We start from the raw sequence: 26,943 nt of genomic DNA on the forward strand, positions 1-26,943 counted from the left end.
TTTTTGCAAATTTTCTCTAAATTTTGGTGTTCTTCACACAAAAATATTGAATATATCGACTACATTTTTTCACTAACTTAAAGTACAATATGTCACGAGAAAACAATCTCAGAATCGCTTGGATAGGTAAAAGCATTCCCAAGTTATTACCACATATAGTAGTAACACATGTCAGATTTAACAAATGAGGCTGTCATTTGGTCCAAAAGTGAATGCGTCTTTAAGGGGTTAAAAGGAATATCTTCACATTATATTAAAATTTCTGAAAAAAGTGAATCCAGTTTGGATATACATCACAAAAATAAATAACTTTTTCTAAGAACTTTCCCAGCTTTGTTCTAGATATATGTTATGTTATCATACAGACACTCTCATACTAAGTGGTCTGATCAATCATAATGCCAAAAACATATTATATCCCAGCTTAACTAAATTATACAGTAACTGAACTTGCATCAGTTAGCCATAAATATTAAAATGAGTAACATAAATTGTGGCTGTTATTGTTTAAAAGGAGAAAAGCCATGGGATATTAAGAGGCAAGAGCCTGATGCAATGAAATACATTTGCTGTCCATCAGACATTAAAAGAAAGAGTGTTTGAAATGAAAAATTAATTGGTACTTTAGTCGCGCTCCCTTTTCTCTTTCGATGTGTCTGGTGTAAAATTTGTAATTAACTTTTCAATCATTTTCTCATTTATTCTAGTACCTGGAATTGCATTTAAAGTGCCAAAAATAGAGCTATATTTTTCCTAAGAGAGTAAGGGAAGGAGATTAGAGGATTCATCCTGTAGTCACTGACTGATTCCTTGCACTAAGCCGCCATTTCACGTCTTACAAAGAATTTAATATAAAGAGAGAATTCCTTTGTAATGTGACCATCTCGATGAACAGAATTGACTTCTAGCACTTGAGAAGAATAATTGCCCCCGGTCTTTGTGCTATTTTCTCTCTCTTTTTATTTTTTCTTAATATAAAACATAATTAAACACTCAAATTAAAGTGAAATGTAGTATATAGCCCATAAGATTATCATAAAATACTTTAGGATGTGAAATGATAATAGAAATCTTTGTCAAAATGGAAAATATCATTGGCCGCTATTATCCAAAATACAAGTGACTAAATGAATCAGTGCAAAGTATTAGAGGAGTGATCCTGTAACCCTACCGTTACACTGCCTGTCATGTGGAGCCAAATAGAGTCTAACGCCAATGTATCCACTTAAAGGGAACATTTCATGTTTTAAATTTTATTTTTAATTATTAGATGGAATAGAAATAAAATGTTTGCTCTTTTTTAAATGTTGTAACTATTTATTTTTTATTTTAAAAGCGTCCCTGAGGGCGGCCATATTGGAGAAACACATTCCTTCCTGTATTGTCTGTTTTGACAGTACATTAGGGTCAATGACATTAAATTCCCCATCCTCTAAACATAATGAGATGACTCTGCTCATACTATCCCAGTCTATACAAGCCTATATAAGCCTCTATATAAGAAAATCAGTCCAGGCTCTGTAGCGCCAAGACTGGTTGAGTAATTGGGGGTAGCCAAAACTGTTCATTTGATTATTTATTTATTGGTTTATTCTTTAACAGAGTACAGTGAATTGTGAATGTTTTATGCTATTTATACACAGTGAAACTTCTCAGAGAGACCACCCCTTTGAGAAGACCAATTTTCAATAATGCATAGTCGACATCATCTTTGAGCTGACCACCCCCTAAATTTCACTGTATTTATTTATTTGCCTATGCTGTACTGTAGAATTCTCAACCCATTAGTGATTTTTGTGAAGAGCAGGAGGGCCCCACCATTAACTTTTGCCCTGGGCCCCAAAAAGACTAAGGACAGCCCTGGATATAGTATTCTTGAATACTATCAGTCTCACTATAGTACACTAAGAAAAATCTTCCTTGTAGTAATTAATTTTCCTCATCTGGATTCTTGCAATAGACAACCCTTTGACTCCCGGTTAGAGATGAAGCTATAATTCTTTCACCCATGGCAAAGAATCCGTTTTCATTGTCCCTTCTGCACAAATTAATACACCCAAATGTCTGTATTGTGAACTTGTAGTATGACAGTCCAATCATTAGCCAACCCTGCCACAGCACTTCTGCTGTTAGGTGGTGGCCCTACTTTTTTCCACCATGTATAGTAATTCTTCTGTCAAAATAGTATTCCTGTTGCAACTTTATTATTAGCACTTGCTGGTAGTGCCAGTGGTGACCCCACACCCAGCCCTGGGAGCAAGTATTACTATGCTACTAAGGGTTCCATTAATGAATATGGCGCACTTACCCAAACAAGTTCCACTTCATTTTGCAACTACGATTAAACTGGTGGAAAAAAAATCATGGATTCCCTTTTCTTACAGATGGTAACTGCATCTTATCGTGTACAGAGCTCCATTATTTTAGCAGCAATCTTTTGTGTTATTTTCCACATTCTGCCCATTTAGCCCTTATTTTTTTCTTTTTTTTTTTTTTGTTTCTTACAAGTATAATGAAGTAGATGAAGTTTTATTCTGAAATTGAACTTTATAGGAATGCAATTCCCATCCCTCTCTCTGATGGATGTGATTATTCCATTTACCAGTTATGGCAGTAAAAACAAAATCTCACAAGAGATTTCCTATTCTTCTGTTGTCTGTTTGGAGTCAAATACTGAGCGAGTGGATAGCTATGAATATGTGCCAAGCCTTAGAGTATTGTTCTATTTTCTACTGATTACTGAATTATGTATGAGATTACAACAAGTGTCTTCTCTGATCATACAAGTGCCTGAGAGTTTTATTAGAAAATTATTCCCATGCTATCATGTACTCCAAACATTTTCCTAAAGGAGGATCTTGTCCTAGATTGAGAGCAATTGTGCATTTAATCTTCAATACATGACATATGGTGTTTTCATTCATTTTTATTCCGGCACTTGAGAGCATGTTAGGGCACTTACAACTGCATTTAATACAGTTTGCTCACCCAGTGCAGACTTAAGTGTATGATAAATGAACCTGCAAGGCTTACAGTCAGCATAAAGCTGCGGTTTATGATCAATTTCCTGTAAAGCATAGACATGCTATAGTAATAGGAGAAATAAAAAGAGCAGTTAATTAAGTTTAAGTATATAAGCAGATCTGATCTGGATACACAAATATAATTTCCAGTAGAGGGGCATTTGACAGCTCAATCTTCCAGGATCCGTTGGACACAATCATTACTTCACTGCTCTAAGGTCTTTTCAAACTTTAGCTCTTCAGAAGGATTAGTCAAATGGACGTCTTGTCACGGACACGTGCAAACCTAACAGCACATGTTTAGAGCAGATTTAAATAATCATGTATTGATATAGTTCAGAACTTTAAATCAAGTGTCATTTTAGTTAATAATGTGCATGCAAGCGGAATAACCTGAACACTTGGTGTGTCATTTAATCAAGATAGCAGCAGTCTTAAGTTTAGTTATCCCTTTAAGGGATTGCCTCCTGAAAATCAGCTTTTCTCTATCGACAAACGCCCAGGCGATCAGTTGATCAGCATAGGCTTAGAACAGGCAGAAAGTACATTTAGGACAGGGCATATATTAAAGGTAGATAGCAGTACAGTAAATTTAGTACAGGTATAGTGCATTACAGTACAGGTAGTACAGAAAAAGAGCAGTATAGTATATCTAGTACAAGTAGGGAGCAGTACAGTACATGCAGTACAGGTAGAGAGCAGTACAGTACATGCAGTACAGGTAGAGAGCAGTATAGTACAGGCAGAGAACAGTACAGTACATGTAGTACAGGCAGAGAACAATACAGTACATGTAGTACAGGCAGAGAACAATACAGTACATGTAGTACAGGTAGAGACCAGTACAGTACATGTAGTACAGGTAGATAGCAGTACAGTACATGTAGTACAGTTAGATAGCAGTACAGTACATGTAGTACAGGTAGAGAGCAGTACAGTACAAGTAGTACAGGTAGAGAGCAGTACAGTACATGTAGTACAGTTAGGGAGCAGTATAGTACATGTAGAGAACAATACAGTACATGTAGTACAGGTAGAGAGCAGTATAGTACATGTAGTACAGGTAGAGAGCAGTACAGGACATGTAGTACAGGTAGAGAGCAGTACAGTACATGTAGTACAGGTAGAGAGCAGTACAGTACATGTAGTACAGGTAGAGAGCAGTACAGTACATGTAGTACAGGTAGAGAGCAGTCCAGGACATGTAGTACAGGTAGAGAGCAGTACAGTACATGTAGTACAGGTAGAGAGCAGTACAGTACATGTAGTACAGGTAGAGAGCAGTCCAGGACATGTAGTACAGGTAGAGAGCAGTACAGTACATGTAGTACAGGTAGAGAGCGGTACAGTACATGGAGTACAGGTAGAGAGCGGCACAGGACATGTAGTACAGGTAGGGAACAATACAGTACATGTAGTACAGGTTGAGAGCAGTACAGTACATGTTGTACAGGTAGAAAGCAGTACCGTACATTTTACACAGTTAGGGAGCGGTACCGTACATGTAGTACAGGTAGAGAGTGGTACAGTACATGTAGCACAGGTAGAGAGTCGTACAGTACATGTAGTACAGGTAGAGAGCAGTACAGTACATGTAGTACAGGTAGAGAGCAGTACAAGACATGTAGTACAGGTAGAGATCAGTACAGTACATGTTGTACAGGTAGAAAGCAGTACAGTACATGTAGCACAGGTAGAAAGCAGTACCGTACATGTTACACAGGTAGGGAGCGGTACCGTACATGTAGTACAGGTAGAGAGTGGTACAGTACATGTAGTACAGGTAGAGAGCGGTACAGGACATGTAGTACAGGTAAAGAGCAGTGCAGTACATGTAGTACAGGTAGAGAGCGGAACAGGACATGTAGTACAGGTAGAGAACAGTACAGTACATGTAGTACAGGTAGAGAGCAGTACAGTACATGTAGTACAGGTAGATAGCATTACAGTACATGTAGTACAGGTAGAGAGCAGTACAGTACATGTAGTACAGGTAGAGAGCAGTACAGTACATGTAGTACAGGTAGAGAGCAGTATAGTACAGGTAGACAGCAGTATAGTACATGTAGTACAGGTAGAGAGCAGTATAGTACAGCAATTTTTTCAAAATTTGGCAGTCACTCTGGAGTTAATATAAATTGGGGGAAATCCTTGGTATTTCCCTTAGTTGACTCCCTAGCTGATACAAATTTGGGTCTTAGGATACTTAAACCAGACAGTTTTAAATATTTGGGGGTGATCATTTCAAAATCTCCAGACAACTATATAAAACGTAATCTTTTACCCGCAATTAATAAAATAAGAGAGAAATATAAGGTGTCGAAAAAACTGACCGTATAAATATCCATTAGTGTTGCCCTAAAAAAATTATTATTCTCCCACAAATAATGTGTATTTTGGTTTACTCACCGATATGGATATTGGGGAAATACTTCAGTTGTATGGAAGGTATGGTAAATTATTTCCTTTGGTAAGGAAAAAGTGGTTTTCCCATGAAGGACATTTATGACATATCCACAGGATATGTCATAGTTGTCAGATGCGGGTCCCACCTCTGGGACCCGCACCTATCCCTAGAACGGGGCCCCCTAATCCCGTTATAGCTTTTTGTGCTCACGATGACTCCCGGCCACTTCCTAATTACATGGTCCAGACATGGTCGGGAGTTATGGAAACAGCGTACCTCGCTGAGCTACACTGTTTCCTTAACTCCCATTGTAGTCAATGGCAGTTACGGAAGCAGCGTAGCATATTCTATTCAGCTCTATGAGAGTTATGGAAACAGCATAGCTCAGCGAGTTAAATTGTTTCCGTAACTCCCGACCATGTAATCAGTAAGTGGCCGGGAGGCAGCATGAGCACAAAAAGCTTGAACGGGGTTTAGGGGGCCCCGTTCTAGAGATAGGTGCGGGTCCCAGAGGTGGGACCCGCATGTATCTGACATTTATGACATATTCTGCTGTATATTTGCAGTCACAGGTGTTCTTGCACTTGCATACACGTTTTGTATCATTTTGTTGGAATGTGCTGTTCAAACTTTTGTTGTGTTTATGTGATTCATATATGTGGGGTTAGTGACTGCCTCCATTTTTGTTCTTGCACTCCTCCCATTCTGCCCTGGGTGATTTTAATTAGTTTAATGCTGGTTCCTACCATCCCCAGATATATATGTAGGCTTAGTCCCAGTTCTGTGTGTATTGCAGCGTAGGTCCCCACCTAATAGAGGTCGCCTTGTCGTGGCAGGTGGGCAAACACTTTTTGATCAAAATGTGCACTTTTGTAAGTAGATTTAGCATGTAATGCATATTTATTTATATTTAGCAGTTTAGGTTACATTAGTGTTCGCAGTGTGCTGTCGCCATTTTTTTGTCTGCTGTATATCCTGTGGATATGTCATAAATGTCTCTCATGGGAAACCCATTTAAAGTATAAATTTAGTACATACCCGGTGTGGGAGGGTGGTCTAGCTGCCCCAACTTTGGACTATATTATTTAGCTGTTCAATCCACTTATTTTTAGGACTGGGCAAAGGATCCGTTTTGTCAATATCTCATCCATCTTCAGAAAGACATTAAACTGGATGAGTTGGTTGAGCTTTTGGAATCAGGTCAATTGATAAGACCACCGTTCAAAAATAATTTTTTAGCAGTTCAAATGTACAGTCTGGCCGGAAATTAGAGAGATTGAGGGCATAACAGCTGAAATTAAATGTACTCCAATATGGTACGATCTTTATCTCCCAGAATTTGGGGGGTTCCAGGGTTTCTGGATGCAGAATAAAATTTAATTGGTTACACAACTCTTTGTGGAAGGAAAACTTAAAGGGGTTATGTGTGGAGCGAAAAGTATTAGCAGTGTTCTCAATGCAGTATGTGAGTACACTCACTAATATACATTCCGTCACGCTGATTATGGGAGTTTAATAGATGGCGGGGGACCAGAAGTCTAGTGGCACAGTCTTCCTTCATAACAACACATCATCATGTGACTAGCCCTGCTGTACTCTATGTAATTGCTGTACTACTGTTACAGAGTGGTGTTGTCATGAAGGAAGACTGTTTCACTAGACTTGCGGTCCCCCTCCAGCGCTATAAAAATCTATTAAAATCTCATAATAAGCACGACGGGGGACCGAAAAGTATATTAGTGAGTGTACTCACATACTGCAGTGAGTGCACTCACATACTGCAGTATGCTAATATAGTTCATGGTAACCTGATTTTAAATGTATTTCCTTGTTCCCCAGGGTGCCTGCTTAGCAGTAAAAACAATTTGATTACGTTTATGCAAATTTGTATTTCGGTGCAACGAGAGCATCTCTGTTGCAACAAAATGCTAGCGCGTCATTGCCCTGTCATCAGCGCATTTGCAGTAGTGCTGATTACAACGGTGGACATATTGTTTATACTGTGCATGAGCCTACTAAGAGGTAGGACCGCGCGTGTTCACTACACTGCGGGGCCAGGTATGAACTCGCCGAGTACGCTGCCTGGCCCATGTCAATCACATCCAGCAGGGAGGGACGGGGGTGCAACAGGGCAATGATGCGCTAGCATTTTGGTACAACGTCGACGCCCTCGTTGCACCGAAATGCTAATTTGCAAAATCTTAATAAAAGTCGTGGGGCTGTTAGAGGTCGCCTCTCCAGGACATTTAAATTATTGTTGGAAATGTCCACACATGCAAACGGGCCTCCAGGTAGAGAAAAATGGGACACGGAAATGGCATCAGATGTCCAGGGGGACAGTCTATAAAAATGTAAAAGTTAGTTCTTACAATTGTTCACGCAGGATTACCCAATGGCTAATAGTTAATAGACTACACTGTGCTCCTACCAGGTTAGTGTTAATGGGCCTCAGGTCAACTTCAGAATATCCAAAATGTTTCTCTAACTAATGAAAATCTTCTATATTTTATGTTGGAGATTCCCAAAACTTTGGCGCTACTGGGAAATGATTATGGATGAGATGAATTGCACTTATAAACTGAATATACACTACCGTTCAAAAGTTTAGGGTCACTTAGAAATCTCCTTATTTTTGAAAGAAAAGCACAGTTTTTTTCAATGAAGATAACATTAAATTAATCAGAAATACACTCTATACATTGTTAATGTGCTAAATGACTATTCTAGCTGCAAACGTCTGGTTTTTAATGCAATATCTACATAGGTGTATAGAGGCCCATTTCCAGCAACCATCACTCCAGTGTTCTAATGGTACATTGTGTTTGCTAACTGTGTTAGAAGGCTAATGGATGATTAGAAAACACTTGAAAACCCTTGTGCAATTATGTAAACAGTTTTGCTGTTTAGAGGAGCTATAAAACTGACCTTCCTTTGAGCTAGTTGAGAATCTGGAGCATTACATTTGTGGGTTCGATTAAACTCTCAAAATGGCTAGAAAAAGAGAGCTTTCATGTGAAACTCGACAGTCTATTCTTGTTCTTAGAAATGAAGGCTATTCCATGCGAGAAATTGCCAAGAAACTGAATATTTCCTACAACGGTGTGTACTACTCCCTTCAGGGGACAGCACAAACAGGCTCTAACCAGAGTAGAAAGAGAAGTGGGAGGCCCCGCTGCACAACTGAGCAAGAAGACAAGTACATTAGAGTCTCTAGTTTGAGAAGGAGAAAATTATTATTTCAAATAAAAAGCATTATTTCTAACCTTGTCAATGTCTTGACTATATTTTCTAGTCATTTTGCAACTCATTTGATAAATATAAGTGTGAGTTTTCATGGAAAGCACAAAATTGTCTGGGTGACCCCAAACTTTTGAACGGTAGTGTATCTTTTGGATATCAAATTGTTTATTCTAGGTGACTTGAGTGGCCTCAAAATCTCTAGAAACGACCAAATGGTGATCCTGAGGCAGCTTATGATAGCAAGAGTGGTGTTAGGCTGGGTTCACACGAGCACATTAACGTCCGTAATGGACGGACGTATTTCGGCCGGAAGTCCCGGACCGAACTCAGTGCATGGAGCCGGGCTCCTAGAATCGTAGTTATGTACGACGTTAGGAGTCCCTGCCTCTCCGTGGAACTACTGTGCGGTACTGAAAACATGATTACAGTACGGGACAGTTGTCCTGCAGAGAGACAGGGACTCCTAGCATCGTACATAACTACGATGCTAGTAGCCCGGCTCCCTGCACTGAGTTCGGTCCGAGACTTCCGGCCGAAATACGTCAGTCCATTGCGGACGTTAATGTGCTCGTGTGAACCCAGCCTTAAAGAGGCTCTGTCACCAGATTTTGCAACCCCTATCTGCTATTGCAGCAGATAGGCGCTGCAATGTAGATTACAGTAACGTTTTTATTTTTAAAAAACGAGCATTTTTGGCCAAGTTATGACCATTTTCGTATTTATGCAAATGAGGCTTGCAAAAGTACAACTGGGCGTGTTGAAAAGTAAAAGTACAACTGGGCGTGTATTATGTGCGTACATCGGGGTGTGTTTACTACTTTTACTAGCTGGGCTTTCTGATGAGAAGTATCATCCACTTCTCTTCAGAACGCCCAGCTTTTGGCAGTGCAGATCTGTGACGTCACTCACAGGTCCTGCATCGTGTCGGCACCAGAGGCTACAGTTGATTCTGCAGCAGCATCAGCATTTGCAGGTAAGTAGCTACATCGACTTACCTGCAAACGTCGATGCTGCTGCAGAATCATCTGTAGCCTCTGGTGTCGATGTGTCCTCGCTCGTCTGACACAATGCAGGACCTGTGAGTGACGACACAGCGTGATCTCTGGAGAACACGGCTGTGTCTGCACTGCCAGAAGCTGGGCGTTCTGAAGAGAAGTGGATGATACTTCTATGCACAACGCTCAGCTAGTAAAAGCAGTAAACACGCCCCGATGTACGCACATAATACACGCCCAGTTGTACTTTTACTTTTCAACACGCCCAGTTGTACTTTTGCAAGCCTCATTTGCATAAATACGAAAATGGTCATAACTTGGCCAAAAATGCTCGTTTTTTAAAAATAAAAACGTTACTCTTATCTCCATTGCAGCGCCGATCTGCTGCAATAGCAGATAGGGGCTGCAAAATCTGGTGACAGAGCCTCTTTAATGCAAAAAAGGGGTTTATCAATCTAAGAATCAGCAGGGTAAATTCTATGAAATATGGGATAAATGTATTTCTACTTACATGCGTTAATCAATGGTCTACGGTTAAACAAGCGCAGCTTGTCAGGGATAATGCTGTTATATACCCTAAAAAAAAAGTTAGATTGATGCATATTCTCCCCCTCCTTTTTTTTTTTTGCAGCCTTCTGGAGTGGTGGTGGTGGGGGTATTTAAAATGTAATTCATAATTCATAAGGTGTATGATATAACTTGTTGTATTGAATAATTTCAAATAAAATTTAAAGGAAAAAAATATATATAAAGATGTTCCCAGTAATAAACATACTTATATATTCCAGTTTTCAAAGTTCATTCCGCTTCTTTACTCTAGAACTCACCTTTTATTGGGACTGTGATATAAACGATTGTCTGTGGTTATGACACAGCACATGGCTCTACACATTGTCTGTCAGAGTTTATTCTATCTGGGCATACTCTGGAGGTAGATCCATAGCATGATCACTGAAGCACCAATATAGGATGGATGCATTTGCTTGCAATGTGCAAAATGCTATATAGACAGATGCTTGGAGAGAGAACCTTGCATGTCATAAAAGTAAGAGTGTTGGAAATTTGGCAGGTGGACACCCTTGTTCTTGAGGATAATAGACATGTCATCAAGTAAATTAATAAATGAGGCTCTGGTTTGGAGAACATTATAGGTGATGGGATGTTCTGGTTTTAGCTCGTAGAACGTAGCAGGGGTGCTGAGAGGGAATCTTCTAGTGGTGTTAGGAGAAAAAAGACACGAGGACTCGGATATCACTTAGTATTGATTTTATTGACTACTGTTCCATGGTTCCGGACTTGACTAACCCCTTCATCAGGCGAATATCACTCTGAGGAGTTGTGTGATATAGGCTGAGCTCAAGGTGAACACAGCTACAATTACGTCAATGCCCTCGCCTTTTCCATTTCACATTACTCTTGGGTATTGCCCTATGAAGCACCATTTCTGTTGCCTGTTATATTTGTTTATGTCATAGATGTGTTTACGGGAAGCCTCTTCAGTTGCTTCATTTAGCTCATTCAGGGCTATCTGAGTTATAATGCTGTTATTAATGAGACTGCTATAAGTTTCCTTTATTTGGTTTTTCCCAGAGGAAATAGACAAGATGAGGCAAATACCGCCAACGAGTATGCAGAAACCCAAATTCTTGACCTCATTAAACGCATGCGGGAAAGAACAAGCCATTACAAGGATAAATTGGCTGATGTGGACATTTCTTCAACAGATCCAAGCCCTACTACAAGTAATGTATAGCTTATTTGGCTTAGTGTGTGATGAAATTGTCCCCATACCAGGTGTTAGTAAAACAATGCACCAATTGAATTTTAATGATTAGGGTATGTTCACACGTCTTAACAAAAAAGGTCTGAAATTATGAAGCTGTTTTCAGGCGAAAACAGCTCCTGAATTTCAGACGTTTTTACAAGTGCACGCATTTTTCACGGCGTCCATTACGGACGTAATTGGAGCTGTTTTTCAATGGAGTCAATCAAAAATGGCTCAAATTACGTCCCAAGAAGTGACATGCACTTCTTTGACGCGGGCGTCTTTTTACACGCCGTCTTTTGACAGCGACGCGTAAAGTTACACCTCGTCTGAACAGCACATCGTAAGACCCATTGCAAGCAATGGGCAGATGTTTGCATACGTATTGGAGCCGTCTTTTCAGGCTTAATTCGAGGCATAAAATTCCAGAATTACATCTGAAAATAGGCCGTGTGAACATACCCTTAAGTGTACCTTAGAGTTTTGTCAGCAGATCCCATTGTGTTCCCCAGGATCTGTTGACAATCTGTAGGTGCAGGCGATCCATTTTCATGAAAAAAAGAGGTTTGGCAATCTTTGATCCTTTCAGACAAATTTTTCCTGTTTTCCCCATGGAGTGTGTGGCATCAGAGGGCGTGGCAGTTGATATCCCCTCTCCCCTCCATAAACATAACATGGATATTTAGTCCAGACAGTGTTACCGGTGGCACCAATGCTGTTTAGCCAACAGAAAACCACCTTTAAAAATGTGGATATTAGACTTATCTAACTCATTTGTGACAACCAGTATGCAATTCGATAAACCCAATGGACCTCTTTTTAGTGCATTTGCGGAGGAAACAATAGCATATACAATGTGCACTTGATTTAATATGTATTTGTACCAAAAATAATAACTTTTTGCACTGCGTGCACCACTTGTGACTGCACACCTTCTCCAATATAAAATGCAATTCTAATAATTGGCATGCATTTTTTCAGAAATTTGTCACAATACAAACTGCTGCAAAGGAAAATAAGACTGACACCGAATATGCCAATATTTATATGTGGGCCAATGCTGCTCTTTCTTTTATTATAATCACTCTTAGGAAGCCATTCCTAATACTGTTCTCCATTGCTAGTAGACTATTAAATATTATGTGTGTAAAACTATGCTCTATATAAACCAGATTCACAACAAAATCTGTTGAAAATCTGTTGATTTTAACAGGCGAACATATGTCAAAAGCGTGTGTTTTTGGCATACCGTTGGCCAGGTTACGTTGGGATACTATAGCCCATTTATACTGGTGTATAAAAAAATATATACTACATAGTATACATTTTAGTTTTATTGCATTCAATCGTAGATAAATCCAACTGTATAAGCATACAGTTGCATATGTCTATTTATACTTTCTGAGAAACTATTTCAAATACTCCCAATGAATCCGGCATGAATCTAGCGTAATCCACACATAAATAGTCATAAAAAGTCTGCCTCCGATACAGACTGACTTTGGAAATCTAGACTCTGTAAGTAGCCTACGGTAAGAAAGACCATACAATAGCACATTCATATTTTGGGTGTAGGACTTGTGTATGATAAGGCAGTTGATGATGCTCCATTTGCAGCTCCAGTTAAAAAGAAACCTCCAGCACCAGCAGCCCCACCACCTCCTAAAGAAGAAGAAAAGACTGAAAAAGAAAAGGATGTTGAGAAAGGAACACAACCAGAAGCAGAAGAAGAACATTACTGTGATATGCTCTGCTGCAAGTTCAAGAGACGCCCATTTCTAAAGTACTTTAGCAAGTTGAAGATGCCTGAGTCCATTGATAGTTATACAGGTAGGCCTTAAATTGTTGGGGTTTGGAAATCATTATCACTCTAAGACCCCATGAATAGATATTAATTACTTAGAATAACCAGGAGTTTAAATTCATGCTTGGGCTTCTACATTTGATAATTGTATTGTATAATTTGCTTTTTGACAACCTTCTACTTCTAATGGAGCTATGGTGCCACACACCATTGATGATTGAGCAAACATCAGACCTACATAACTTTTCACCAAATATATATTATGAGATGCCTACAGTGTCACGATCTAGGGTATGTGGACCCACTAGGCTGCTCCGCCGTAGCGAAGAGGCAGCTGGCCAGCTCACAGTCTATGCACAGTCTTGTGGAAGAGGTGCGTAGTACAAGGGTACCTGAGATAGTCCAGACAGCGGCAGGGCTCCAGCACAGATGGGGCTAGGTGTGGCAGGTTGCACCAGACATGGTCGATGGCGCCAGGGATGGCAGATGACACAAGACGTGGTGTGTCCAGTAGGCAGCACAACACGACTCCGTTACAAGGTAGACTCAGGAATGAAACACAGCACGGGATAAAGGAGATAGGATACAGGGAACGGGAACACTGGGAGAAGGAAAACACTAAGGGACCATTTGCAATACAAACATGGGAAAGTACAAACAATGCTCAGGCAGGGAGTGGGAGGGTGGAGCCCTTCTTATAGTCCAGGGTGCACTGGCGATAGGATAGGGAACTTTTAGGGAGTGCGCACTCCATCGCACAGTCCAGGAAGGGAAGGCCGCGCCAGCCGGTCTCTCCAGGGAGGAGGATGTCGGCAGACGGCCAGGAAGTTGCGGCCGTTCGCCGAGGGTGAGGGGCTGTAGTCCGCGACCACAGCCATAACATACAGCTTTGTCTTTGGATCTTGTTCTTGGGTTAATGCTTGCTACTTAACTGGCACAGAAGCTGAGCTTCACTTTAGAGAGTTTTCCCAATGGGCACCCCCAAAACCAACAGCAGGAAAAACTAAGGCCCTATTGAAATAATTGAGGGTCCACTGTTTTTGCTGATGCCTGCTGTCCTCAAAAACTTAGGGTTATTTTGGACACAGTTTTAGAACTCTGGAATGTGCCTTTCATCTGTTATTCCTCTTGGAAATGTACGAATACATTGACAACTGGGTGTTACCATTCCGCTTGTCAATGGGCCGTGCCTTTACACACTCTGACACTGTAATCCGTGATTAGCAGCATTGAAGTGTTAAAAAGAATAGTATTGGAAGTGGTCCAGTACAGTTGTCCTCAAAGGGATGTTAGGCTGAGTTCACACATCGTGGATTTGTTGTAGATTTTACCCTTTGCAATACAAAAGAATGAGATCTGCGTCAAATCCGAAATAAAGGCCACAACAAATCGGCGACACGTAACCGCAGCCAAAGGGTATGTTCACAAGCTTAATGAAAAAAAGTCTGAAAATACGGAGTTGTTTTCAAGGGAAAACAGCTCCTGATTTTCATCCATTTTTTGAGCAACTAGAGATTTTCGCTGCGTTTTTTACGACCGTTTTTGGAGCTGTTTTTCTATAGAGTCAATGAAAAACGGCTCCAAAAATGGCTCAAGAAGTGACATGCACTTCTTTTTCAAAACGGCCGCGTAAAAAAAATGGCCCGTTGGAACAGAACGCTGTTTGGAGGTGTTCCGGTTCCGATTTTTCGCCCGTTTTTTGTGCCGTTTACGGGCCGAAAAACAGCCGGAAATAAGCCGTGCAAACATACCCGAAGGCTTTGTTGTTTAACCCCTTAAGGACGCAGCCTAGTTTGGGCCTTAAGGCTCAGAGCCCATTTTTCAAATCTGACATATTTCACTTTATGTGGTAATAACGTCGGAATGCTTAAACCTATCCAAGCGATTCTGAGATTGTTTTCTCGTGACACTTTGGGCTTCATGTTCGTGGTAAAATTTGGTCGATATATTCAGTCTTTATTTGTGAAAAATTGCAAAATTTAGAGAAAATTTACAAAAAATAGCATTTTTCAGAATTTAAATGCATCTGCTTGAAAAACAGACGGTTATACCACCCAAAATAGTTACTAGTTCACATTTCCCATATGTCTACTTTTCATTGGCATCGTTTTTTGAACATTCTTTTATTTTTCTTGGACGTTACAAGGTTTAGAACATAAACAGCAATTTCTCATATTCTTAAGAAAATTTCAAAAGCCTTTTTTTGAAGGTGCCAGTTCAGTTCTGAAGTGGATTTGAGGGGACTATGTGTTAGAAACCCCCATAAAACACCCCATTTTAAAAACTAGACCCCTCAAAGTATTCAAAACAGCATATAGAAAGTTTTTTAACCCTTCAGGCATTTCACAGGAATTAAAGCAAAGTGGAAATTAAATTTGCAAATTTCATTTTTTCTGCTGAATTTCAATTTTATTCAATTTTTTTTTAGTAACAGAGAAGGTTTTACCAGAGAAACACTACTAAATATGTATTGTCCAGATTCTGCAGTTTTTAGAAATGTCCCACATGTGGCCCTACTGCGCTCGTGGACTAAAACACAAGCCCTAGAAGCAAAGAAGCACCTAGTGCATTTTGAGGCCTCTTTTTTATTAGAATATATTTTAGGCAGCATGCCAGGTTTGAAGAGGCGTTGAGGTATCAAAACAATGGAAACCCACCAGAAGTGACCCCATTTTGGAAATTACACCCCTCAAGGAATTCATTTATGGTTTTTGTTATCATTTTGACCGCACAGTTTTTTCACAGCACCTATTTGAATTGGGCTGTGAAATGAAAAAAATGATATTTTTTCCAATAAAATGTCATTTTTGATCAAATTTTCTTATTTTCACAGGGAACAACATACCCCATTTTGTTGCCCAATTTGTCCTTAGTGCGGCAATACCCCATTTGTGGTGATAAACTGCCGTTTGGGCCCATGGGAGGGCTCAGAAGGAAAGGAGCGCTATGTGTTTGTTGGAGTCCAGATTTTGCTGGATTGGTTTTCGGGTGCCATGTCGCATTTGCAGAGCCCCAGAGGTATCAAAGCAATGGAAACCCACCAGAAGTGACCCCATTTTGGAAACTACACCCCTCAAGGAATTCATTTATGGTTTTTGTTATCATTTTGACCGCACAGGTTTTTCACAGCACCTATTTGAATTGGGCTGTGAAATGAAAAAAATTATATTTTTTCCAATAAGATGTCATTTTTGATCAAAATTTCTTATTTTCACAGGGAACAACATACCCCATTTTGTTGCCCAATTTGTCCTTAGTGCGGCAATACCCCATTTGTGGTGATAAACTGCCGTTTGGGCCCATGGGAGGGCTCAGACGGAAAGGAGCGCTATGTGTTTGTTGGAGTCCAGATTTTGCTGGATTGGTTTTCGGGTGCCATGTTGCATTTGCAGAGCCCCAGAGGTATCAAAGCAATGGAAACCCACCAGAAGTGACCCCATTTTGGAAACTACACCCCTCAAGGAATTCATTTATGGTTTTTGTTATCATTTTGACCGCACAGTTTTTTCACAGCACCTATTTGAATTGGGCTGTGAAATGAAAAAAATGATATTTTTTCCAATAAGATGTCATTTTTGATCAAAATTTCTTATTTTCACAAGGAACAACATACCCCATTTTGTTGCCCAATTTGTCCTTAGTGCGGCAATACCCCATTTGTGGTGATAAACTGCCCTTTGGGGATAGGGGGGGGGTTCAGAAGGAAAGGACCACCATTTGGCCTACTGGAGCTTTTCTGGTGCTAAGTCATGTGTGCAGAAGCCCCTGAGGTACCAGTACAGTTGAAACCCCCGAGAAGTGACCCCATTTTAAAAACTACACCCCTTAAGACATTCATCTAGAGGTGTAGTGAGCATTTTGACCCCACAGGTACTGTGTAAAAGATAATGCGCAGCAGATGGTGCAGTGTGAGATTTGCAATTTTATATATGTATATGCCATTTCAGTGTCCAATATAGTGTGCCCAGCATGCGCCACCGGAGATATACACCCCTTAAATTGTAATGTGGGTTCTCCTGGGTACGACAATACCCTACATGTGGCTGTTATCAGCTGCCTGGGCATACGGCAGGGCTCAGAAGGGAAAGATGAGGGGGGTAAGCTGTGCGGAGTGCATCAGGGTAAATTGAAAATCAAGGGATGTATGATACATTTTAAAACAATCTTTTATACAGAGCCCTGGTTTTTCGGGACACGTGTCACATTGGTATATTGTGTTCTTCCTTATCCCCCTCTTATAGCAGACTCTGCACCTCTTTTGACTCTTTCCCTTTCCACCGGTTTGGGGACCTTCTCCTGGAAAGTGTTGCCCTGGTACGATGCGCCCCCCCTTCCTGGTCCCTAAAGATTAGATCTTGAAATTCCAGGAAAGTTCCCCTCTGGCCTGCACATCGACGTAGCACATACGCATTGTACAATGCCATCTGTATGATGTGCCCGGCCAGCTTCTTATACCTCACCGCATGGCGCTGTAGGGCTTCAGGACTTGATTTGACAAGTCCATCCCTCCCATGTACCTATTGTAGTCCAGGATGCAGTCTGGTTTGGGGGTGGCCTTTCCTTCATATATCCTAAACCTGTAGGTATACCCTGATGCACTCTCGCAGCTTATACATCTTCACGCCATACCTTGCCCTCTTACCTGGCAGGTACTGGCGGAATTGAACCCTCCCTTTAAAATGTACCAGGGACTCATCAATAGAAAAACACTTCTCGGGGGTGTATGCTTGGGAAAACCGGGCACTGGAACGGTCTAATAGGGGTCTCCGTTTATACAAACGGTCAAAACTGGGGTCATCTCGGAGTGGGCACGGCTCATTATCAGTATAATGTAAGAAGCGAAGTATTGCCTCATTTATTTATTTTTTTAGGTTCCAGTTCATTTCTGAAGTTGCTTTGAGGGGCCCATATATTAGAAACCCCTATCAAACACCCCATTTTAGAAACTAGACCCCTCAAAGTATTCACAACAGCATTTAGAAAGTTTATGAACCCTTTAGGTGTTTCACAGAAATTTAGAGCAAAGTAGAGGTGACATTTACTCTTTTTATACCATTTTTTTTATAACACAAAAGGATTTATCAGAGAAACGCAACTCAATACTTATTGCCCAGATTCTGCAGTTTAGAGAAATATCCCACATGTGGCCCTCGGGCGGTAATGGACTGAAGCACCGGCCTCCGAAGCAAAGGAGCACCTAGCGGATTTTGAGCCCTCTTTTTTATTAGGCACCATGTCCGGTTTGAAGAGGTCTTGTGGTGCCAAAACATTGGAAACCCCCCAAAAGTGACCCCAATTTGGAAACTAGACCCCTTGAGGAATCCATTGTAGTTTTCATGTGGTGCATGCGGCTTTTTGATCAGTTTTTATTCCATTTTTAGGTGGCGTGGTGACTAATAAACAGCAATTCTACTATTGTTTTTGTATACTTTTTTTTTTACAGCGTTCACCGTGCGCTATAAATGATATATTAACTTTATTCTGCGGGGCGATACGATCACGGCGATACCAGATGTTTATAGTTTTTTTTTATGTCTTATGGCGTTTGCACAATAAAATACGTTTTGTAAACAATCATTCACTTTTTGTGTTACCTTATTCTAAGAGCCAGAACGTTTTTATTTTTCAATCAATAAAGCCGTGCGAGGACTTATTTTTTGCGTAACGAACTGTATTTTCCATCAGTACCATTTTTAGGTACATGCGACTTTTTGATCTCTTTTTATTCCATTTTTTGGGAGGTGAAGTGACCAAACAATTGTGATTGTGGTACGGTTTATTAATATTTTTTTTTACGGCGTTCACCGTGCGGGATAAATAACAAAATAATTTTGTAGTTCAGGCCGTTACGGACGCGGCGATACCAATTATGTATAGTTTATTTGTTTGTTTATATATTTTTATTAATAATAAAGGCCTGATAAGGTAAAAAGTGGGACTTTTACTTTTATTACTTTTAAAACTTTTATTTTCTTATTTTTACACATCTTTTTTTAACTTTTTTTTTACTTTATTACTTTGTCCCACTAGGGGACATGAGGGCAGGAGGCTCTGATCGCTATTCTAATACACTGCACTACATGCGTAGTGCAGTGTATTAGAACTGTCAGCTACTCACTGACAGCAAGCATAGTGGGTCCTGACGTTGTCAGGACCCACTAGGCTTCCGTCTATGGCATAGCCGGACGCCATTGTTTGGTGTCCGGTTGCCATAGTCACCATCGCCGGCCGCTATCGCGTAGCAGGCCGGCGATGGCAGCTTAACCCCTAAAAAGCCGCGATCTCTATAGAACGCGGCTTTTAAGGGGTTAATCAGCGGGGACACAGCGATCGGTCCCCGCTGTAGGAGCTGTGACAGCTGCTGAACAAGACAGCAGCGTCACAGCTCCTGTATGTGTCGGGAGGACGGCCGAAACGGCCGTTACTCCCGAGACGTACTATTACGGCATGGAGCGCGAACGATACAGCTGCCATGACGTAATAGTACGTCAAGGAGCGGGAAGGGGTTAAAGCAGACAACCCCTTAAGGACAGGCCTATTTTGGGCCTTTTCATTGCCGCAATACAAGAGTTATAACTTTTTTATATTCCCATTGAGATAGGCTTCGTTCACATCTGCATCAGGGCTCCATTCTGGGGTTCCATCGGAGCTTTCCGTCAGGGGAACCCATGAACGAAACCACAGGTTTCCGTTTGCATCACCATTGATTTCAATGATGACGGATCCAGTGCAAATGGTTTCCTTTTGTCTCCGTTGTGCAAGGGTTCCGTCGTTTTGACGGAAGCACTACGGTATTGCTTCCGTCAAAACGACAGAGCCCTGACGCAGATGTGAACGAAGCCTTAGCTGTATGATGGCTTGCTTTTTGCAACATTGTTGTTGACACCATTTTTGGGTACAAATCATTTATTGATTAACCTCTGAAAAGGCCTTAATGACCAGCTAAATTTTTCCGTTTTTGCCTCTTTGCCTTTCAGCAGCTATAACTTTTTTTAATTTTTTAATAAACGACATGGCTATATGAGGCCCTGTTTTATGTTTTAGGGTATGTGCACACGATGAGAGGCTTTTACGTCTGAAAAGACAGACTGTTTTCAGGAGAAAACAGCTGCCTCGTTTCAGACGTAAATGCTCCTCCTCGCATTTTGCGAGGCTTCTCTGACAGCCGTAAATTTTGAGCTGTGCTTCATTGACTTCAATGAAGAACGGCTCAAATTACGTCTGAAAGAAGTGTCCTGCACTTCTTTTGACGAGGCTGTATTTTTACGCGTCGTCGTTTGACAGCTGTCAAACGACGACGCGTAAATGACAGGTTGTCTGCACAGTATGTCGGCAAACCCATTCAACTGAATGGGCAGATGTTTGCCGACGTATTGTAGCCCTATTTTCAGACGTAAAACGAGGCATAAAACGCCTCGTTTACGTCTGAAAATAGGTCGTGTGAACCCAGCCTTATTGTATTTTTTTTCTGCGCGGTTTTGGAGTAGAAAAAGTTTAGTGTGTAAGTTATATTATTTCTTTTTGTGGTGTGAATATAGGAAAAAGCTATTTTCAGCACTCTTTGGTGTATTTTTTATCCTGTTCACATTTAATAACCTGTTAAACTAACTCTTCGGATTATTATGGTCATGTAGATACTTAATATGTGTAGTTTTGTTTTATTTTGTATGTAATGTATGGGCAATAAAATGTATTTTATACAAAATAATGAATTTTGTTTTTAGGTCTTTTTTTATTTTTTTATTAAATTAGTTTTTTAATTCCATGAAGGGATAACTTTATTTACAACTTTATTTTTTACCTCTAATGTATTAGCATACTCCTGCATGCTATTACATTACACTGTGTCACTATGACACAGGCTGCTGTTAGGGCAGCATATAGTATGCGCTAGCCAAATAATCGCAACACTTAGATGTACATTGTATTCTTTCGTAGATCTATCCTATCTGTTCTGGCTGCTTATTGTTGCATTGTCATTCAACTGGAACGTCTGGTTTATTCCTCTGCGAAGTGTATTTCCAATTCAAAACTCTGCCAACCTGTTGCACTGGATGATCATTGACTATTCGTGTGATATTTGCTATCTTTTGGATATATTCGTGTTCCAGCCACGTCTCCAGTTCATAAAAGGAGGTGACATAATAGTAAGTACAACATACCATAAAGATGTCAAGATAGTATCTACAAAACCTACATGGCTTTTCTACAGATTAAGACATTTCAGAACGCAATACTGCCTCTTTCCCCCACACTTAGTAAGGTTCCTTTTACAGTGACAATTTGAAGCCGTAAAAAACGTGCGCCGATCAACGAGACAGCTGGTTGATCGGCGCTCGTTTGCTTTTTTCTCAAGGTGCTAAGATCTGTAATGTATGGGGACGAGTGTGAAGATCAGTAATGTATGAACGCTCATTTGTCCGATAATTGGCCCATGTAATTTGCTATAGTATATCAGTGGGATCTGATAATCTTTATTCTTTCATTGTTATTGTACAAATCTGGCACGCAAAGCTGCAATATAAAGAATAGGGGATGGCAAGTAGTGACCAAACATCCAGGTAATCCATTGTTGGGTAAACCCATAAAGCCACATGTCTTTTTCATTGCAGCAAATCATTTTCACACGGTTTCCACTTATCAATGGTTTCCCATCTACCTGCCAGGACACAATTTAAAATTTCAAAGAGTCAACTCAGCAATTACTGTTTTGACTTTTTTCCACCCAAACAGCAGTAAATAGTTATCGCAACTGGTACTGATGTCCAACAAATCCCTTACTGATATGTCATACTGGGATGTTCTAAATATATTATGTTTGCAGCTGATAAATGTACATTGAGTAGGGAATGAAGTCACGGAATTGAGGAGTTCCAATATTTTTAACGAAAAGTAGAGCATGCCTTGCAGCAATATTCTCGACGTTGAAAATACCAGAACCCAAGCGGAAACCTGATGAACTCCATTATGTCAATAGGATCTGTTCAAAAATAGATCCGCCATACCAGTCATAGCTACCTTATGAATGGAAGACATAAAGCGATTGTGAACAGGGCCTTACTGTAATAATTCTGAATATCACAGATGAATGGGCCACGGGTGACAGACCGCAGGGCAAATGTTATTTTAAAGCAGGGGGGATATGAATAAGTTAGGGGATGTTTTCATCTGGGAGATTTTTATTGCAGAAATTTCTGCATCTGAAACCTGTTCCGTACATGTGATGGGGTGTGTAAAAGTCACAACAGGTGTATGAAGCAGATTTTCAGTTTCAGAAATTTCTGCAGCAAATCTGCCATGTGTGAATATATGTGGCACTATTTATATTAATATTTAAGGTATGCACTATAAAGTATTTCCACTTTTAAGAAAACATAAGTCAGTTTACAGGTAAATCTAATGCTACAAGATGTTTGCAACTTTTATCCAGAGACATACTGTATGCATCTACCTGCATCTACCTGCATCGTATCCAGTACATTCTGGAAAACATATATAAGGAAAGATTGTAGCCCCATCTAACTATTATAGGGAAACTAAACTTTTAAAAAACTTTTGACAAGTTATAGTGATGTCAGAAGTTTTGATCACTGGAGGTACGAGCTCTGAAACACCCACCGATCCCTAAATTGAAGCGGCAGAAGTGCTCAGGTGAGCGCTGTGCTGCTTTGTTTCTGATTGGCTGTCGTCGGAAAGTCAAGCGAGCAGTGTACAGGCTTAATACAAAGTCTATGAGTCTGTACACCGTTCGCTAGGCTTTCCAAGGAAAGCTGATCAGAAACAAAGCGGCACAGCACTCGTTCGAGGGCTTCTGTCGCTTCATTTTAGCAATTGATTCATTTTAGCAATTGCTAACCCCACTGATCAAAACTTCTGACATGTCACTATGACATGTCAAAAGTTTTTTAAACGTTTAGTTATACTTTAAACTCAATTCCATTCAATATGGTTGGCTTAACATTTAATGGTCCTCACATATTACTCTGGTATAAAAACTAAAAATGTTTTTATTAGACAGAAAGAAAACAAACAAAGAAGAACTATTGGGACTCTGCAAAGTTCCGGGTAAGTAATTCAAATAGTTACTAATTAATTTCCTATTTAGAATTTCCTAATGTTTTCCAGTCAAGGGGATACTTGCCATAGAGGCAGCCAGCAGTCAATGCAGCTATTATGGGGCACTTGGAGACATGTTGGCTCAGGTCTGGTTGGGTCCTTCCCCCGTCCCAATGTTCGATAAGAACCTGCTGCAAACAAAGTACTATGGCATTTGCCCCAACACAAGACCCTCCAAAAACAAATAACAGCAAAGCCTCAGACAGCTATATGATGCTGATGTAAAGATAAAAATGCTGGAATGTAGAGGGGCAAAAACATCCTGATCCTGAAAGGGTATAGTTACTATTTGATAGCGTAACAGCGTTTTCATGACGATATGACTCTTCGTCATGTGACCGGCCCGCTGTATTCTATGTACAAGCAGTAGCAGTAGTACAGTGAGTACATCGAGGCCGGTCACATGACGAAGATTTGTTTCGTAATCAAAGAAGGCTGTGCCAATAGACCCCCGGCATGACGATCTATGAAAATCTCAGAATCAGTGCGACCGGAATGTATATTAGCGTGTGTACTCACATACTGCAGGGAGAATACTGCTAATAATTTTTGGTCCCCACATAACCCCCTTTAATTTCCCTTTCACCTCCGACTTATTAACATGTTAATACTCATGACTGCTTTATTCATTAACAAATGGAACCTGATTATTCAGGTATTTAGTATTCACATCTTTACAAGCTTATACAGATATGCATGTGTTAATAATCACTTCATTAGAATGACTAATAAGCCAGCATGCTTGTTGACAGTAACAAAAGAAGAAAAAAGTGTAGAAACAACCTGAAATATAAGCGCAAATTTAATTTAATCAATTTATCCTACTACCCTCAAATGCCAAGGAAAATAACCATTAAAAGAAAGACTTTAGTTCATTTCTCTGCATAATACTCAAAGGGGTTATCCGAGTTTTTCAAATTGATGGTCTATCTTTAGGCTAGGCATCAATATTAGATCGGTGGGAGTCCGACTCTGGGCACCCCTGCCGATAAGCTGTCTGGAAGGGCAATGGAAATTTATCATAAGTCAAAAGGATCTGTCAGGATTCAATGGAATCCATTCGAAAATGGGTTTGTCATACATAGCTGTCATGGCTCCATTAAAATGCAAACCATTATGAATACATGAACAGGGCCTGCCTAGAAAAAAAAGAACTGGCAATGCTAAGAATTATTTTTAAAAAATCAGCATTTCAAAGGGGATTTTGGACTGGTTTAGAAAATCAGTCATAAGTTGATTAAACAGGAATAAAAAAAAAAAAAAATTTAAAAAAATAAATATATATGTATATATATATATATATATATATATATATATATATATATATATATATATATATTGTAAGAAATACTATTATATTATTATAATAGTAATAATAATTAATTATTAATAATAACAATACTGTAGTTATAATTATATTAATTGACTGTTTATTTGTGTAACCTGGCATGTGCTAAATTGGGAAATACTTAAAGGGGTTGCCATCTTTGGAAAATCCCAACTTGTTAGAAGGATCCCTCGACAATAAGCTAATGACAAAGTGTACCCCTGCTTGCACCCCCAGCAATCAGCGAGGAACCTGTAGGTAAGTGTTTCATTTCCCTGCAGCGCCACCACAGGAGAAATTAAGCATTACACAGTGGTTATTCAAATCAATGGGTTTTCTGTATATTGATGAACAGGACAGGTCCTCCAGAGCGAGAAATGCTCTTTGTTACCGCTCTCAACCCTGGCCAAGCGATGAAGATCCTAAACCGAGGACCCCTTCTATTAACTTAGAATTCCCTAATGGGGAATATGAAAATGGGTTTTCTAAACCAGATGAGCCTTTCAATTCACGCAACTTAGCTCACTTTCAGACAGCCATAAAATGGGGTGCATTTCAGCTTCTGTGTTACGGCTGCAATACCTGGAGCTACCGTGGTTCGGATATGAATCGCTATAGGATGCTATGGCGATTTTAAAGTCGGTCCATTAGAGCCGTGAGAAGTCTGGGTATTGTTTCTGTAATACAGATGTTAAAATGTTATCAATAATTAAAGGGATAATTCTAATGAAAATGATGGGGGATGTTCAGTAAACCATTCAAGTATTTCCAGATCATCATAGGTTAATTGAATGAAGCTCCTGGTGTGAACATCATGAAATATATCAACATAATGTCATGTGTTTGGTTTAATTGGAGCACTTAACAGTGTTGTGTTGTTTCACAGCTTGATGTAGCATCTGTGATACCACTTGATCTGCTGTACATCGTCTTTGGATGCAAACCATTTTTAAGATTTAACAGAATGTTAAAGGTAATCCAATGTGAATGCTCATTTACTGTGTCTTAGTTTAAGCTCTAAAGAGGACCTGGCATGTCCCTAAAATAGTTAAGTTGCCACCATACCTTGATTCCTGCCTCTCCATACATAAATTGACAACTGGGCGGTCTTCACCACCCAGCGTCAACACGGTGTGAACCTAAGACACTCTGTCATTGAGCGGCTTAGGTTGACGCCACATTAACGCGCTGGGTGGTGGAGCCCTCCCAGTTTTAATGTATTTGTCTATTAGCCTATTAGCCGCAGAAAAAAAACTGGGCTGATTGTGGGTGAATGGAGGCACGTAGGGACATGAAAAAAAGGCTCTGGAATCAGGGGGAAGGCAGGAATCAAGGTATGGCAGTCACGTTAAGTTTTTTTGTGGACATAACTGGTTCTCTTTAAGTGTATTCTTAGCAAGAAAATAAACTTTAGCTTCCAGGGGCGAAATTTTACACAATTTAAAGTCCAAATCAAAGGTTAAAACTGAAAATTCAGCTTTTTGACAATACTTATGAAGCTCCACTTGTTCCCAAAATTAAATTTACTTGAAGAGGGTTGTTTTAAAGATCCTCCACTGTCCTCTACTCTGAGGTAGCCATGTTAATGTAGCAGCCCTATCATTAACCCATTGGGAGTCAACACAGGAAATACTACAACTGTCAAGTGCAATGACCATATGGTAACTGAGAAGCTCTGCAATCAGCCACCCAGGAGATAATATAAGAAATATTTCAGCTGCCACTACTGGAGACCACAGATATTGGCCCATATATATTTAATAGTGGCATATATTGCACCGATGACGGAGAGGGTAGTTAGGGAGAAATGCACCAAGTTATTAATAGGTGCACATCTCTTAATAATTCTGGTGCATTTGGAATTGTCTATTTAAATTTCTTTTTACACCTGCTTTGAGCAGCCCTACATTTGTGGCACTAATTTGCGCTTGTCCCCAAACTCATCATGTAAAGCTTGTTATAAAACATATGGTAAAGGGTCCAAGACAGAACATGACATATTATAGACTTCTCCAGTCTATCTCCTCTACCACAAATGCAACTTGAGTAGTTTCATATTTTTAAATTTTACATTTCTGGTAAGTTCACGTGACTATTCAGAAATAATTATAGAAATATTTTTGTCATGGGCTTTTATATAGTTTCCAAATTAATGCCGACAGCCAATCATTTTTTTTCAGTTTCAATAATTTTTCCCTCTACTGCAAATCTTACTGAGGTATAACAATCCTCTGATAATAAAATAAATGGGTGGCATAGCCAACTC

The 26,943-nt window shown here is 40.0% G+C and overlaps 1 protein-coding gene across 1 annotated transcript in view; it reads left to right on the forward strand.

Moving 5' to 3' along the window:
* The window catches only part of CNGB3 (cyclic nucleotide gated channel subunit beta 3), a 230,407-nt gene that overhangs the window by 90,980 nt on the left and 112,484 nt on the right, over positions 1 to 26,943 (forward strand). The window contains exons 5-10 of the mRNA XM_075828074.1: positions 6,863 to 6,868; positions 11,258 to 11,407; positions 13,048 to 13,260; positions 21,173 to 21,381; positions 23,249 to 23,299; positions 25,564 to 25,650. Of these exons, the coding sequence (XP_075684189.1) occupies positions 6,863 to 6,868; positions 11,258 to 11,407; positions 13,048 to 13,260; positions 21,173 to 21,381; positions 23,249 to 23,299; positions 25,564 to 25,650 (716 nt within the window). The remainder of the gene's footprint in view (positions 1 to 6,862; positions 6,869 to 11,257; positions 11,408 to 13,047; positions 13,261 to 21,172; positions 21,382 to 23,248; positions 23,300 to 25,563; positions 25,651 to 26,943) is intronic.

The sequence above is a fragment of the Rhinoderma darwinii genome, chromosome 5 (assembly GCF_050947455.1).
Source record: "Rhinoderma darwinii isolate aRhiDar2 chromosome 5, aRhiDar2.hap1, whole genome shotgun sequence".
In the NCBI taxonomy this organism is placed as follows: domain Eukaryota; kingdom Metazoa; phylum Chordata; class Amphibia; order Anura; family Rhinodermatidae; genus Rhinoderma; species Rhinoderma darwinii.